Source organism: Haliotis rufescens, unplaced genomic scaffold, assembly GCF_023055435.1.
Source record: "Haliotis rufescens isolate VD_foot unplaced genomic scaffold, xgHalRufe1.0.p SCAF_67, whole genome shotgun sequence".
NCBI lineage: Eukaryota > Metazoa > Mollusca > Gastropoda > Lepetellida > Haliotidae > Haliotis > Haliotis rufescens.
Window position 1 is genome coordinate 1,591,868 of NW_025964358.1, and position 18,441 is coordinate 1,610,308.

Sequence of the window (18,441 nt, forward strand, 5' to 3'; positions counted from 1 at the left end):
GTGTATCTAAACACATTTTGCCAGGACTACGGTCGAACTTTTCTCAATCTGACAGTTTGCACCTACCTTTTGAGACCTACAGCGCGTATCCGGGTAGGGTCAGGTAATAGGGGGTTGGGTACCCGGGTAGTAAATTTGGACTCGTCCCAGCCCTATTTAGTTTTCATAAAATAACTATGGTCCACATTCATGTGGACACGTGAAGTACAGATGTATGGTAAGGTAATGGCAGTGAATAGCGGACAGGATTCAAACCGGGAGCGTTGAGGCTGCAATACGACTGTGAAGTCACGAGCAGGAGAACTGGTTGTTTGGCAATGTTGATGGTGGTTGTACGCCCCTCCCCGCTTGGTGGTGATAATACGCCCCTTGCTGTTGGGCAGTGATGATACGCCCCTCGCCGCTTGGTGGAGATGATACGCCCCTTCACGCTATGCAGTGATGATACGCCCCTCGCCGCTTGGTGGAGATGATACGCCCCTTCACGCTATGCAGTGATGATACGCCCCTCGCCGCTTGGTGGAGATGATACGCCCCTCCCCGCTATGCAATGATGATACGCCCCTCGCCGCTTGGTGGAGATGATACGCCCCTCCCCGCTATGCAATGATGATACGCCCCTCGCCGCTTGGTGGTGATAATACGCCCCTAACCGCTATGCAGTGATGATACGCCCCTTGCCGCTTGTTGAAGATGATACGCACCTCCCCGCTTGATTGAGATGATACGCCCCTCGCCGCTTAGTGGTGATGATGCGCCCCTCTCCGCTTGGAGATGATACGCCCCTCGCCGCTTGATGGTGATGATGCGCCCCTCCCCGCTTGGTGGAGACGATGCACCCCTCCCCGCTTGATGGAGATGTTACACCCCTCGCCGTTTGATGGAGATGATACGCCCCTCCCCGCTTAGTGGTGATGATGCGCCCCTCGCCGCTTGATTGAGATGTTACACCCCTCCCCGCTTAGTGGTGATGATACGCCCCTTCCCGCTTGATGGAAGGGGAATATGATGATACGCCCCTCCCGCTTAGTGGTGATGATATGCCCCTCCCCGCTTAGTGGTGATGATGCGCCCCTCGCCGCTTGATGGAGATGTTACACCCCTCCCCGCTTGATGGAGATGATGCGCCCCTCCTGTTTGACGGAGATGATACGCCCCTCCTCGCTTGATAGGTATGATGCGCCCCTCGCCGCTTGATGGAGATGTTACACCCCTCGCCGTTTGATGGTGATGATGCGCCCCTCTCCGCTTGGTGGAGATGATGCGCCCCTCCCCGCTTGATGGAGATGATACACCCCTCGCCGCTTAGTGGTGATGGTGCGCCCCTCTCCGCTTGGAGATGATACGCCCCTCTCTTAGTGGTGAGGATACGCCCCTCCCCACTACGTGGTATTGATATGCCCCTCCCCGCTAAGTGGTGATGATACGCCCCTTCCCGCTTGATGGAGATGATACGCCCCTCGCCGCTTAGTGGTGATGATGCGCCCCTCTCCGCTTGGAGATGATACGCCCCTCCCCGCTTGATGGAGATGATACGCCCCTCCCCGCTTGATGGAGATGATACGCCCCTCCCCGCTTGATGGAGATGATACACCCCTCGCCGCTTAGTGGTGATGATGCGCCCCTCTCCGCTTGGTGGAGATGATGCGCCCCTCCCCGCTTAGTGGTGAGAATACGCCCCTCTCGTAACCGGTGGTGATGATACGCCCCTCCATGCTTGATAGTGATGATAGGCCCCTTAATCAAACATAAAAGTTCACTAACCCATAGGTCATTGGTCAGTATAATTAGAACGTGGAAGATGAACCACTCCAGTTCCACAAGTCAAGCCAATAACCAACGGAGCATGGTTATACCACCACTAGACTTATTACACTGGTGGTCAATTTGGATGTAGGCCAATGGGTACGTAACCTTTCTAATACTACCACTGTCCTTTGTCGACAGGTATTTAATAATAATTAACTTGTTTTCATCGCAATATGGCTGCAATATTGCCGATGCGATGTTAAATTTTATCTCACTCACTCTAATACTACCACATGAGACAGTATTTCACCCCAGCTATTTTTCTGGGGCAAGACAGGTAATGTCAGTACGCACAATTGGGGAAGATTTGCTTATGGTCTATTTTTCTCTAAGAGTTGGACAAATATGATGTTATCGGCCAGTTTGTCTCAGCTTCTGATCGTCTTTCTGTAACCTATGAGGTGAGGTGAAATGGGGTTTAACGTCGCGTCCAAGGTTATTGCACTTATATAGCGACGTGCATGTACGTGTGTGTGTTTGTGTGGCTGCTTGTACTAGTCCGGACTGATGCCGATTTATAGTGCTAGCTCACTGAGATACCATGCCTCAGTTTAACATGAATACCCCTCTCAGGCACAGTATGCTGACTCCGAGCCCACCAGTCCTTGTTTTAGCCCCTTAATGCCGAGCGCCAGACAGGGTAACAACAAGTACAATCTTTTAACGTCTTTTGGTATGACGCGGCCGGGGATCGAACCCCGGAACTTCCGCTCTCCGGGGGGATGCTCTACCACTAGACCACGGATGCGGTCCGTTACCTATGAACCACAGATACGTTTGTTTGCTTGTTTGTTTGTTTGTTTGTTTACCGCCGTGGTCATCAATATTCGAGCCATATGAATGCAGTCTGTAAATAATCGAATCTGGATCAGACAATCTATATATTATGGAATATTTGAGGACACCCACCCGGGACTTCCAAATCAATCAGCCAATCGTGGAGTCTTTATACTTTGAAGAGCAGTATATCTGATTTCTTGATCTCAAAACCGATTTAAACATCAAGTTCTTAATGCAGATAAATAAGGCCGCGCTGTTTATTGTTGGGTATATACCCTATTGTTTCTAAGGGTCATGGCACCTACACTCAAAGGGGAGTACCTTCGAATGAATAATTGTGGTCTGTGTGGGTTTTTACTTGTGCAAACCGAAATTTCCGTTTGCTTAGGGTTCACCTGACGCATCTTCCCGAGGCAAGGGAGTTAATTTTTAAAGTCAGTTAACTCCCCTGCACCTGACGCGACCTTCTATGTTTGGTTGTTTGTTGTTTAACGCCACACTCAGCAATATTCCAGCTATATGACGGCGGCCTGTAAATAATCGAGTCTGGACCAGACAATTCAGTGATCTACACACCTGGGATGCGATGACATGCATTAACCAAGTCAGCGAGCCTGACCACCCGATCCCGTTAGTCGCCTCTTACGACAAGCATAGTCGACAAGCATAGTCGGCCCTTACTACAAGCCTGGGTTGCTGAAGACCAATTCCACCCCGGAATCTGTCCCGGAGACAGAATGTAACAGAACGTAACAGAATGTGCGACAAAATGTAACAGAATGTATGACGGGATTGAGACAGAATTTGTGACGGAATGTGACAGAATGCGTGAATGTGACACAATGCATGACGGAATGTGTGATAGAATGTGCACCTGAATGTGTGACAGAATGTGTGACGAGATACGTGACAGAATGCATGACGGAATGTGTGACAGAATGTGTCAAGGAATGTGAGACAGAACGTAACAGAATGTAGCAGAATGAGTAACAGAATGTATGACAGAAAGTGAGACAGAATGTGTAACAGAATGTGAGACAGAATGTGTGACAGAATGTGAGACAGAATGTGTAACAGAATGTGTGACAGATTGTGAGACAGAATGTGTAACAGAATGTGTAACAGAATGTGTGACAGAATGTGTGACAGAATCTGTAACAGAAAGTGAGACAGAATCTGTAACAGAATGTGTGACAGACTGTGTCAAGGAATGTGAGACAGAACGTAACAGAATGTAACAGAATGTAAAAGAATGTAAAAGAATGAGTAACAGAATGTGAGACAGAATGTGTAACAGAATGTGTGGTAGAATGTGAGACAGAATGTGAGACAGAATGTGTGACAGAATGTATGACAGAATGTGAGACAGAATGTGTGACAGAATGTATGACAGAATGTGAGACAGAATGTGAGACAGAATGTGTAACAGAATGTATGACAGAATGTTTAACAGAATGTATGACAGAATGTTTAACAGAATGTGTGGTAGAATGTGAGACAGAATGTATGACAGAATGTTTAACAGAATATGTGACAGAATGTGTGGTAGAATGTGAGGCAGAATGTGAGACAGAATGTGTGACAGAATGTGAGACAGAATGTGCAACAGAATTTGAGACAGAATGTGAGACAGAATGTGTAACAGAATGTATGACAGAATGTTTAACAGAATGTATGACAGAATGTTTAACAGAATGTGTGGTAGAATGTGAGACAGAATGTATGACAGAATGTTTAACAGAATATGTGACAGAATGTGTGGTAGAATGTGAGGCAGAATGTGAGACAGAATGTGTGACAGAATGTGAGACAGAATGTGCAACAGAATTTGAGACAGTGAGTGAGTGAGTATGGTTTTACGCCGCTTTTAGCAATATTCCAGCAATATCACGGCGGGGGACACCAGAAATGGGCTTCACACATTGTACCCATGTCGGGAATCGAACCCGGGTCTTCGGCGTGACGAGCGAACGCTTTAACCACTGGGCTACCCGACCGCCCCGAATTTGAGACAGAATGTGAGACAGAATGTGTAACAGAATGTATGACAGAATGTTTAACAGAATGTATGACAGAATGTTTAACAGAATGTGTGGTAGAATGTGAGACAGAATGTATGACAGAATGTTTAACAGAATATGTGACAGAATGTGTGGTAGAATGTGAGGCAGAATGTGAGACAGAATGTGTGACAGAATGTGAGACCGAATGTGAGACAGAATGTGAGAAAGAATGTGTGACAGAATGTGTAACAGAATATGTGACAGAATGTGTGAAATAATGTGAGACAGAATATGTGACAGAATGTGTGAAATAATGTTAGACAGAATATGTGACAGAATATGTGTGAATTAATGTGAGATAGAATGTGTGACAATGAGAGACAGATTGTAACAAATTGCGTGACAAAAAGTAAGTGAATGTGATAGAAGAGACACAGTGTGTCACAGAATTGACCAGAACGTAAATATGTGACACAAAGTGATAGAAGGTTAAAGAATCTGTGACAGAAGATACAATGTGTGAAAGAAGGTTACAGAATCTGTGACAGAAGATACAATGTGTGAAAGAAGGTTACAGAATCTGTGACAATAGGTAACAAAATATGAGACAGGATGTAACATGATGTGGGACAGAATGTGTCAAACAGAATGTGTTGTAGAATTTATGCTACAATGTAACCTTCTATACATATGTTTCAAAATGAGTGATTGAATTAAACGAAATCTGACGTTTTGAAACAGAATGTGAGATAGATTGTTGCTGAACTGTACTTTTATTTACACCCAGTCCGCTTTCGGTGGTAATCAGCGGTACAAAAAAAATCAGCAACATAATACATACGCATATCTAATAGTGAGTGAGTGAGTATGGTTTTACGCCGCTTTTAGCAATATTCAAGCAATATCACGGCGGGGGACACCAGAAATGGGCTTCACACATTGTACCCATGTCGGGAATCGAACCCGGGTCTTCAGCGTGACGAGCGAACGCTTTAACCACTAGGCTACCCGACCGCCCCAAATCTCTAATAGATACAAAAACATCTTTGCCGAGCATGAATGCATATGTATACAGATTCACAAGGTAGCAATATATGTGCAATTCAATAAGTGGGTGGGTTACTTGATAGGTTTAAAAAATGACATGATGATTCTGTTAAAGGCATTTAACAGAATATGTTGCAAACTGTGTGATACAGGTATACCAGGGTAGCCTAATCAAAACGCGGTTTCTTAAGGGGGTCTATACTCCCAATCTCCCAATCTGCACATATCTCGGTATATTTAAAGCAACAGTTAATTTTGTTTGTTGTTTCACGCCGCACTTAGCAATTCTACATCTATCTGACAGGGGCATACCGAGTCATGACCAGACCATACAGTGATTGGTATTATGACCAACGGGCAATCGACAAAGTCACTGAGGTCGATCCAAGAGAGTTCGCCTCTTACGACCAGCCTGCAAGAGACTTATTCTAACCTGTGCCCACTTGCACAAGGCGATCTTAGCGCTACGCCAAGGGTAAGCTTATGTTAAAGTATGGGAGTTACGATCATCTTAGCGCTAAGATCGCTTTATGTAAGACGGCCCAGGTGTCCCCTTGGGGTTAAATAATCACTGCTAGGTTCACATAACCTCATCAAACCTCAGCACACAAAACAAGCAGGTTGGAATGTCTTAACAACTGCCTACGTGTTTGTGTAACCCCGTAAGGCGTTACTGAAATAGTTCTAATTCCCCCATAGATAACATTTGTTTAAATGTAATTTCCTTGCATTCGGGTTAACAATAATTGTAAACCACCCCACAAGGGTTACAATCATTGTAAATCCTCTATGGGGAATTACAAACACTTCTGTACTTTTTTTGTTCTTTTTTTATTGTGGATGACGGCAATTGGACCTGTAATCTCACCTTTCGTGCTTAGTTTTGTAACCCACTGTTTTCCCACTGAGCCACCAGGGCTGGTGATGGAATGTTCAATTTTACATGCCATGACTCCATGTCTTGGTATGTAACCCACTGTTTTCCCACTGAGCAGCCGGGGCAGGTGATGGAATGTTCAATTTTACATGCTATGACTCCATGCCTCGGTATGTTCCAAGGGTTTAAAATCTGAAGTAATCCCAAGGAGAAGTGGTTTCTCCTTTACGTAAATTAAACTGCCAAGGGCATACATTTTTCCGGAACTATGTCCCCCTTTAAATGTGGGAGTGTAATCTCATCATCCTGAAATGTAGTAGAGTTTATTATTACATACATATGACGATATCACCTGTCGCTGGAAGGTGCGTGTGGCAGAAAGGTAATACCTTGACACGTGACGTGTGGTCTGTCCCACCCTCCCCGTGTAAGGCGCGTGGGTGAGCAGGAAGATGAGGGGGAGATACAACTTCGACTTTCGTGTATTACAGTCAGAAACACATAGACAATTTAATTACGAGATAGGACTAGAAAATCGATAAGTCATATGCTGGTGTCCGCACACGGTGATCTAGCGAAGGTATACCTCATCGGTGAGACATTACATTACATTAACAAGGCCCAATGTCATCGGGCGATGGATAGTATTCCTTGTCAATACGCCAGGAGTTGTTCTTGGAATATTAGTAACTATTTTGAAAGACCTTTAATGGTAAATTCACATCTGGTTATTCAATAGCGGCTCCGTGGTTGTTGATGACGTCACAAATAACTCTGTTGCCATGTTTGAGTCATGACTAGCGACATACATGCATCAAATGCGTGACGTCATCATGACGTCACCTTGCTATGTTGAAGACACCGTTGGTGCAGACAAAGCGTGTCTTATAACATTGTTTGTCTAAAGTGGTAGCGGAAAGGATTGTGCATCGTGAAGGTCAGGTGGATTATATGTTGTGTTGTCATCAGAAACGCAAAATAAATTTTACAATGAAGATCGAGGAAGTACGTCAATGTTATGCCGCTTGTGGTTTTCCGAACCCACACTCGACTATTTGTAGGCTGTCGTGAATATATCTGTCACAGTGTGCCTTTTGTACCTTCATATTAAGAAATTATCGATATTTGATTCAACAATAGTGTACTATTATTAGGTCCGTGCCCACTTCAGTCTATCATATATTGGCTCTGCTTCTTTGACAATTAGAGGATTCCGGGGTAGAATAGGTCTTCAGCAACCCATGCTTGCAAATGATTGATCTCAATTGCCTGGATCGATGCTCATGATGTCAGTAACTGGATTGTCTGGTCCAGATTATTTTACAGACCCCCGTCATATAGCTTGAATATTGCAGAGTGCGGCGTGAAACAACAAACAATCAATTGTCAATCAGTTACCCCACAGCTGGTCTGTTATTCCCGCTGTTTGTTTACGAAAGACCGCGAGCAGGATGTACCGCTTGGAGGAAAGTCCGAAGGTTGAGCTGGAAACTCCTCTCACCTCATGTATGTCTGAGCTGGAAACTGCTCTCACCTCACGTATGTCTGAGCTGGAAACTGCGCTCACCTTATGCATGCCTGATCTGGAAACTGCGCTCACCTCGGTTATGTCTGATCTGGAAACTGCGCTCACCTCAAGTATGCCTGATCTGGAAACTGCGCTCACCTCGTGTAGCTGATCTGGAAACTCCGCTCACCTCAAGTATATCTGATCTGGAAACTGCATTCACCTTATGTATGTCTGATCTGGAAACTCCGCTCACTTCGTGTATGTCTGATCTGGAAACTCCGCTCACCTCAAGTATGTCAGATCTGGAAACTCCGTTCATCACATGTATGTCTGATCTGGGAATTCCGCTCACCTCATGTATGTCTTAGCTGGAAACTGCGCTCACCTTATGCATGCCTGATCTGGAAACTGCGCTCACCTCATGTATGTCTGAGCTGGAAACTCCTCTCACCTCATGTATGTCTGATCTGGAAACTGCGCTCACCTCGTGTAGCTGATCTGGAAACTCCGCTCACCTCAAGTATGTCAGATCTGGAAACTCCGTTCATCACATGTATGTCTGATCTGGAAATTCCGCTCACCTCATGTATGTCTTAGCTGGAAACTCCGCTCACCTCATGTATGTCTTATCTGGAAACTGCATTCACCTCATGTATGTCTTATCTGGAAACTCCGCTCACTTCGTGTATGTCTGATCTGGAAACTGCGCTCACCTCAAGTATGTCTTATCTGGAACTCCGCTCACCTCATGTATATCTGATCTGGAAACTGCATTCACCTCATGTATGTCTTATCTGGAAACTCCGCTCACTTCGTGTATGTCTGATCTGGAAACTCCGCTCACCTCAAGTATGTCTGATCTGGAAACTCCGCTCACCTCATGCATGTCTGAGCTGAAAACTGCGCTCACCTCGGGTATGTCTGAGCAGGAAACTGCGCTCACCTCATATATGTCTGAACTGGAAACTCCGCTCACCTCATGTATATCTGACATGGAAACTGCGCTCATCTCGTGCATGTCTGAGCTGGAAACTCCGCTCACTTCATGTATGTCTGATCTGGAAACTGCGCTCACCTCAAGTATGTCTTATCTGGAACTCCGCTCACCTCATGTATATCTGATCTGGAAACTGCATTCACCTCATGTATGTCTTATCTGGAAACTCCGCTCACTTCGTGTATGTCTGATCTGGAAACTGCGCTCACCTCATGCATGTCTGAGCTGAAAACTGCGCTCACCTCGGGTATGTCTGAGCAGGAAACTGCGCTCACCTCATGTATGTCTGAACTGGAAACTCCGCTCACCTCATGTATGTCTGACATGGAAACTGCGCTCATCTCGTGCATGTCTGAGCTGGAAACTCCGCTCACCTCGGGTATGTCTGAGCTGGAAACTGCTCTCACCTCATGTATGTCTGATCTGGAAACTGCTCTCACCTCATGTATGTCTGATCTGGAAACTGAGCTCACCTCAAGTATGTCCGATCTGGAAACTGCGCTCGCCTCGGGTATGTCTGAGCTGGAAACTCCGTTCATCACATGTATGTCTGATCTGGAAACTCCACTCACCTCATGCATGTCTTAGCTGGAAACTCCGCTCACCTCATGTATGTCTGAGCTGGAACTCCGCTCACCTCAAGTATGTCTGATCTTGAAACTCCGCTCACCTCGTGTATGTCTGATCTGGAAACTCCGCTCACCTCATGTATGTCTGATCTGGAAACTCCGCTCACCTCAAGTATGTCTGATCTTGAAACTCCGCTCACCTCATGTATGTCTGAGCTGGAAACTCCGCTCACCTCATGTATGTCTGATCTGGAAACTCCGCTCACCTCATGCATGTCTGATCTGGAAACTCCGCTCACCTCATGCATGTCTGACCTGGAAACTCCGCTAACCTCAAGTATGTCTGATCTGGAAACTCCGCTAACCTCATGTATGTCTGATCTGGAAACTGCGCTCACCTCGTGTATGTCTGATCTCGAAACTCCGCTCACCTCATGCATGTCTGACCTGGAAACTCCGCTAACCTCAAGTATGTCCGATCTGGAAACTCCGCTCATCTCATGCATGTCTGAGCTGGAAACTGCGCTCACCTCGGTTATGTCTGATCTGGAAACTGCGCTCACCTCAAGTATGCCTGATATGGAAACTCCGCTCAACTCATTTATGTCTGATCTGGAAACTCCGCTCACCTCATGCATGTCTGACCTTGAAACTCCGCTCACCTCATGCATGTCTGACCTGGAAACTCCGCTCACCTCAAGTATGTCTGACCTGGAAACTCCGCTTACCTCAAGTATGTCTGATCTGGAAACTCCGCTCATCTCATGCATGTCTGAGCTGGAAACTGCGCTCACCTCGGTTATGTCTGATCTGGAAACTGCGCTCACCTCAAGTATGCCTGATCTGGAAACTCCGCTCACCTCATTTATGTCTGATCTGGAAACTCCGCTCACCTCATGCATGTCTGACCTGGAAACTCCGCTCACCTCATGCATGTCTGACCTGGAAACTCCGCTAACCTCAAGTATGTCTGATCTGGAAACTCCGCTCATCTCGTGCATGTCTGAGCTGGAAACTGCGCTCACCTCGGATATGTCTCAGCTGGAAACTGCGCTCACCTCAAGTATGCCTGATCTGGAAACTCCGCTCAACTCATTTATGTCTGATCTGTAAACTACTCCCACCTCATGCATGTCTGACCTGGAAACTCCGCTAACCTCAAGTATGTCTGTTCTGGAAACTCCACTCACCTCATGCAAGTCTGAGCTGGAAACTGCGCTCACCTCGTGTATGTCTGATCTGGAAACTCCACTCACCTCAAGTATGTCTGAGCTAGAAACTGCGCTCACCTCATGCATGTCTGAGCAGGAATTCCGCTCACCTCGTGTATGTCTGATCTGGAAACTCCGCTCACCTCATGCATGTCTGAGTGAGTGAGTGAGTGAGTATGGTTTTACGCCGCTTTTAGCAATATTCAAGCAATATCACGGCGGGGGACACCAGAAATGGGCTTCACACATTGTACCCATGTCGGGAATCGAACCCTGGTCTTCGGCGTGACGAGTTAACGCTTTAACCACTAGGCTACCCGACCGCCCCCATGCATGTCTGAACTGGAAACTCCGCTCACCTCATGTATGTCTGATCTGGAAACTCCGCTCACATCATGTATGTCTGAGCTGGAAACTCCGCTCACATCATGTATGTCTGAGCTGGAAACTGCGCTCACATCATGTATGTCTGAGCTGGAAACTCCTCTCTCCTCATGTATTTCTGAGCTGAAAACTGCGCTCACCTCATGTATGTCTTATCTGGAAACTGCGCTCACCTCGTGTATGTCTGAGCAGGAAACTCCGCTCACCTCATGCATGTCTGAACTGGAAACTCCGCTCACCTCAAGTATGTCTGAGCTGGAAACTCCGCTCACCTCATGCATGCCTGATCTGGATACTCCGCTCACCTCGGGTATGTCTGAGCTGAAAACTGCGCTCACCTCGGGTATGTCTGATCTGGAAACTCCGCTCACCTCATGCATGTCTGACCTGGAAACTCCGCTAACCTCATGTATGTCTGATCTGGAAACTCCGCTCACCTCATGCATGTCTGAGCTGAAAACTGCGCTCACCTCGGGTATGTCTGAGCAGGAAACTGCGCTCACCTCATGTATGTCTGAACTGGAAACTCCGCTCACCTCATGTATGTCTGACATGGAAACTGCGCTCATCTCGTGCATGTCTGAGCTGGAAACTCCGCTCACCTCGGGTATGTCTGAGCTGGAAACTGCCCTCACCTCATGTATGTCTGATCTGGAAACTGCTCTCACCTCGGGTATGTCTGAGCTGGAAACTGAGCTCACCTCAAGTATGTCCGATCTGGAAACTGCGCTCACCTCGGGTATGTCTGAGCTGGAAACTGAGCTCACCTCAAGTATGTCCGATCTGGAAACTGCGCTCACCTCATGCATGTCTGATCTGGAAACTGCGCTCACCTCGTGTATGTCTGACCTGGAAACTCCACTCACCTCAAGTATGTCTGATCTGGAAACACCGACCACCTCAAGTATGTCTTATCTGGAAACTGCGCTCACCTCGTGTATGTCTGAGCAGGAAACTCCGCTCACCTCATGCATGTCTGAGTGAGTGAGTGAGTATGGTTTTACGCCGCTTTTAGCAATATTCAAGCAATATCACGGCGGGGGACACCAGAAATGGGCTTCACACATTGTACCCATGTCGGGAATCGAACCCTGGTCTTCGGCGTGACGAGTTAACGCTTTAACCACTAGGCTACCCGACCGCCCCCATGCATGTCTGAACTGGAAACTCCGCTCACCTCATGTATGTCTGATCTGGAAACTCCGCTCACATCATGTATGTCTGAGCTGGAAACTCCGCTCACATCATGTATGTCTGAGCTGGAAACTGCGCTCACATCATGTATGTCTGAGCTGGAAACTCCTCTCTCCTCATGTATTTCTGAGCTGAAAACTGCGCTCACCTCATGTATGTCTTATCTGGAAACTCTTCTCACCTTATGTATGTCTGAGCTGGAAACTGCGCTCACCTCATGTATGTCTGAGCTGGAAACTGCGCTCACCTCATGTATGTCTGAGCTGGAAACTGCGCTCACATCATGTATGTCTTATCTGGAAACTGCGCTCACCTCGTGTATGTCTGATCTGGAAACTCCTCTCACCTCAAGTATGTCTGAGCTGGAAACTCCGCTAACCTCATGTATGTCTGAGCAGGAATTCCGCTCACCTCATGTATGTCTGAGCAGGAATTCCGCTCACCTCGTATATGTCTGAGCTGGAATTTCCGCTCACGGCTGTTCGTGTGATTTCAGAGCAGGTATTCCACTCATTATGTATTTTATTATTCCTTGTTTATATGTTGGATACTAATTGTTCCGGAACAGCCGATGTTGTCCTTCATTCCTCCAAAGAACTGATTCCCTCGAGACGGCACGGTCTCAACTTTTCGAACTGTTGATTTCAGTTAATTTTGTTTATGTGCTGTAATAGTCATTTCCACAGAAGCCCCGTGTAACCAGAATCGTGTTCTCTGTAACCTGATTAGGCCTACCTTAGTTAGCATGCAGTTGGTTTTAGGATTTTTTTTATGTTTCTTCTTCTAAAAACCTTAAAATTAGATCATTCTATTTTGTAACCTTTTTGTAAAAGCAGTAGGTAAAGGGCGAGAGGTGAGTAAATTTTCGAATTCTCCGTTTATCATTTGGTCTTTGTGACATGGGAGACGAATGTTAAACACTTTATAGTCACACACTGTTTGGAGCGGCATAGAAGCTATTGCATTATGAATGGTTTTCTTTGCTGCTATATCTCAAGCTTTGAGCGAATATTAACTGGGTATTTAGCAAGTATTAATTTAGTCAGGCAGGAAAATCGTTTGTGATATAATTTTAATGTGTTTCTAAAATATATATTTTCCCGGAAGTTACTATTTTTACGACATTTCTCGTGTTTAGGGTCGGCTGGAACCAAACGATACCAAATATTTCACCCCTGTGTCTTTTCATCACGTATACCCATCTATTCAAAGAGTAATTACCTCTCTAATTATAGATGTAATTACATGACTTGTATATAGGTAATTCATGTGCACACCATATGTATATATACTGCATGTAAATGAACTCTCGGTGGCCTATGTTCCTGAATAAACTCCTCTCTTCTTCTCTTCTATCGTCAGGCGTATTTGGCTGTGCAGAGTTGCGTCCCATGGGCACGCGGGAAACATATGACCGAGGGCGCGAATACCGGCTCGCCCCGATTATTTTGTCAGCAGGTTAGGTTTGTCAGCACCATACCAGTATACTTTGATTTCATCAAAGTGGTAAACGTATAAGACCTGCACGCCGTAATTTAACTGGAATATTGTTAAAAAATGGCGTTAATCCCAACCACGGACCTATACAAGTCCGTGACCCAACTCACTCACTCACTTGAACGAACGAACGTACGGCTATTATCACGAGGTTTCTACAGTAACCTGTAACCATGACTGACTGAGCGATACCAGGTCTCCGGGGTGGGGGGGTGGGGGTGATACCCTGCCATCCTCGTTGCGTCACAGCTGATATACACTTCATGGTCTGATGGGGGTAGGGTGGGGTGGGGTGGGGTGGGGCTGACCAAGGCTGAATGTATACCTAAGATGCCAATGACGTAACAGCGGCCGGCTAATCTCTCCGGCATGGATGGCGGGGAATGAGAAATGGGTGGTGCTGGGGGCTGGGGGTTTGGGGGGTGGGGTTGGGGGGTGGGCTGTGTGTGTGTGTGTGTATGTGTGTGTGTGTGTGTGTGTGGGGGGGGGGGGGGGGGGGGGGGGGTAGTGAAGGTGATTGTTGTACTGATTTATCCCCCTTCTCCCGCTGACGTAATAGTGCAGGCATTTCTCGTGCCACCCATCTCCACTCGCCCGTGCTCTCTGATAAGGACGAAATACGTTCTCCAGATGAGAGTCTTAACCGGGATTTTCAGACTATTGTTGCGAGCGGACTGGTTCCTCTCTTACCATCATCTCACGTCAGTGGATAAAGGAGAGATATTCCGCTATTTTCACCACGATTCCCAAGTGCATTATTGCGTAATCCAGGAGCCAATGTACGAAATTATTCACTCGTTCGCCAAAAGAAAACTATGAGGACATGGCTATCTGAATTAAGAATTGTACGGAGTAATCGTCAGCCCAGTGGTACACAATGGCGTCCTGGTAATACCCCCAATATCAGCACTGCCCTCAGACCTTCTTCAGATTATACCACAGTCCGCACCCTCATCTGTCAACGCTGACTCCTCCTCCGCCCGCCCACCAAGGATAACACTGCTTCCTCCCTACCTCCATCAACCTACCAAGGATAATACTGCTTCCTCCCTACCTCCATCCACCCACCAAGGATAACACTGCTTCCTTCCTACCTACATCCACCCACCAAGGATAACACTGCTTCCTTCCTATCCCCATCCACCCACACCAAGGATAACACTGCTTCCTCCCTACCTCCATTCACCAACACCAAGGATAACAATCCTTCCTCCCTACCTACATCCACCCATCAAGGATAACACTGCTTCCTTCCTATCCCCATCCACCCACACCAAGGATAACACTGCTTCCTCCCTACCTCCATCCACCCACACCAAGGATAACAATCCTTCCTCCCTACCTACATCCACCCATCAAGGATAACACTGCTTCCTCCCTACCTCCATCCAACCACCAAGGATAATACTGCTTCCACCCTACCTCTATCCACCCACCAAGGATAACACTGATTCCTCCCTACCTCAATCCACCCACCAAGGATAACACTCCTTCCTCCCTACCCTCCGCCCACCAAGGATAACACTGCTTCCTCCCAACCTACATCCACCCACACCAAGGATAACACTGCTTCCTCCCTACCTCCATCCACCCATCAAGGATAACACTGCTTCCTCCCTACCTCCATCCACCCACCAAGGATAACACTCCTTCCTACCAACCTACACCCACCCACCATGGATAACACTGCTTCCTCCCTACCTCCATCCAACCACCAAGGTTAATACTGCTTCCACCCTACCTCTATCCACCCACCAAGGATAATACTGCCTCCTCCCTACCTCCGCCCACCAAGGATAACACTGCTTCCTCCCTACCTCTATCCACCCACCAAGGATAATACTGCTTCCTTCCTACCTCCGCCCACCCACCAAGGATAACACTGCTTCCTCCCTACCTACATCCACCCACCAAGGATAACACTGCTTCCTCGCAACATACATCCACCCACACCAAGGATAACATTGTTTCCTCCAAACCTACATCCATCCACACCAATGATAACACTGCTTGCTCCCTAGCGTCCTCCACAACTACACCCACCAAGGACAACTCAATTTCCTCCCTAAGCCCACCTACGAAATTCACTCTGCTTCCCTCCCCCCCCCCCCCCCCCCCCCAATCTGAAGTAACCTCCCTCTTCAAAAACCCCCACCCTCATTCCCTACCTCAGGTAACCTCGCAAAGCACCGTCCCTCCCCAACACACGAGAGCAGTAAAATCCCCTGCGCTTGGTGTCGGCGCCTCGGCCCCAGCCATTTCTCTTTAATGACGCTTTTTTCATGTCAGCTGTTTTCAAGACGACAAAAGCAGCATGCGTCCTCGTCAGCCCACAGACTGCCTGGTGGTGAAGGCCTGGTGCTGTGCCATGCACACTGGACAAGCACGCCACAAGTGTGGACGGATAGCGGGGACAGCCACGGTGATGCAGATAGCTAGCCTTGTAATGATCAGATGAAAAAGTCTCCTATAGTTTTGTAGTTCCTCCAGATAACGGTAGCAAAGTTGGGTCTTCAATATAGAAAATCAATACTGCATAGTGTTATCCCTGCGTTCACCGAACGTGCACCAGTGTGAACAAAATTAACAGTATTTCCTATAGCGTCGAAGACCGGGTCTATCGACCAGAGTTTTTGGAACAGACCATGTCAGTGATTGCGGGTCGCGGTTCGATCAGAGGATAGAAGGGGTGATTTGCCAGTAGCCATCGGTCGCTTATGCCAGTAGCAGGGAGGGTTGAGCGGAGGAACACACACTGATCTGCACCGCATAATAAGACCCTGCCAGTACTCGCTACATCTACTCGTGAAACAGCTACAAGTGGTCGGCCGCCTCGGCTCTGCCACCGAAATGAGCCAATTGGCTTTGGGCATGCGTATTTCGTCTGAAAGCTTTTGATCAAGATGGCGCTGGGTTTCGGACAGCCGCGTCTTGTGAGCAGACGATGTTCAGCAGGGCCCAGGAGTTACCTGCAGTATGTGGAGGAAAACCAACTATAAAACGCCGTGACAAGTTGATCAAGTTGTGAGAATTATGCGGTGTGTGAAATATTCCGACGTGGGTTGGAAGTGAGAGAGACGACACAAGCTGTAAGCGCCAGTTGGCACCGTGGAGGCGAGGTGACACATAGACACCGCCACCCCGCCAGTCCTCCTTGCTCAGTAGGCCATACCATTGGGCAACAATAGAAATTGGATGAGTATCTTTGAGCGAAGGGATTGCTCAATTAAAGATTGTTCATGTTTATTTCGAGATTTTGTGCACTTGTTCCCCTACCGTGTACCTTCAATGAAATATGCCAGATCTTCTAGGGAATGGGAACAGTAAGCAGTTATATCGCAGTTTGCCCCCCCTCCCGCGGGGCTTCGGTGGACGCCTACAGTGCCTACGGGGTCGACGCACACGGTATTGGCCTAGTGTGCTAGTGTTTCTACTGGTGACCCTGGAGAGTATTGCGCGTGGGTCGGTCCTAGCCAACACTTGCTCCTATCTGGGGTACTATCTTGATAATGTGTCTGTTTCCTCAACGCTCTACCCGTGCCTTAGCCTCACGACTGATGTAAACAGACAGATTTGTGACAAGCAAGTTAAGGCGAGGACGAAAATGATACGCCGGAGTAACATACGGCTAAAATTGTGTTCCTCGTATCCTATATATTCCCTTATCAGCGCTTCCAATCGGGAGAACCCCTGCAAAATCGCCGGTTCTATGCCGGATTGTACCAATTGTTTGGACAGACTTCTAGCTATAGACCAGGAGGTTGAACAAAGTATAACAGGCTTTCAGGACATTTTAGAACGGATGGATTGTACGGACCGCTATTCTGTAAAATGGAATTGTACGCATTGTAAGGTAGGATAATTTATATACATTTGACACCATTATCAAACTGTGACAAGGCGTTTTTTGTCAAGTTGTCGAAACAGGCGCGATGCCTCGTGGCGGTGAACCACCTGTTGATCCAGCATAGCAATTGTGTTTCATATATTCTTCCTGGTTTTATTATTCATTACATATTTTCTTTCCCACGACAGTTTTTCCAGGTAGGTGTCGCTTGAAGACACTGGGAACCGTGTGGGGAGTTTGCGACAGACTGGGAGCGATTGGCTCATATTGTGTGACCTTCACTGGCACAGTTAAAGGTCACAAACCAAGCTCTGATGGAAACTATACTTGTGCATGTTTCATTTCAGAGGCCATATATTACATACACTACGGCTAGGGGCTGCATTAGTCCCCACCTGTTGCTCTCATCACGCCGAGCCATCTTGATTTTATGTTTGTATTTCTCAAATGTTTTTCTCAACACAGGAAGCAATCAACCCAGTGGAATGGTAATTCTCCGCTTAATCATCACTCCAACTATTGACAATATTCAAATGTACTCCGCAGCTGGCGAGGTGTGACTAAACTGGTGGCATTCGTCAAAAACAACAAAAACCAGTTTAGTTAGAGTATTAGTAGCAGGGCAGCTGTATACATGTTGATATTTTAACACAAACAAATGTGTTATTGTGTGGAGACACGTCTGATACATTAACTTGTATTGGGCTTGGTGATAT

The 18,441-nt window shown here is 47.0% G+C and overlaps 1 protein-coding gene across 1 annotated transcript in view; it reads left to right on the forward strand.

The window, feature by feature from the left end:
- Positions 1–16,470: 16,470 nt before the first annotated feature.
- The window catches only part of LOC124116180 (NALCN channel auxiliary factor 1-like), a 130,181-nt gene continuing 128,210 nt past the window's right edge, over positions 16,471–18,441 (forward strand). Inside the window, exon 1 of the mRNA XM_046477425.2 lies at positions 16,471–17,731. Within this exon, the coding sequence (XP_046333381.1) occupies positions 17,174–17,731 (558 nt within the window). The 5' untranslated portion in view covers positions 16,471–17,173. The remainder of the gene's footprint in view (positions 17,732–18,441) is intronic.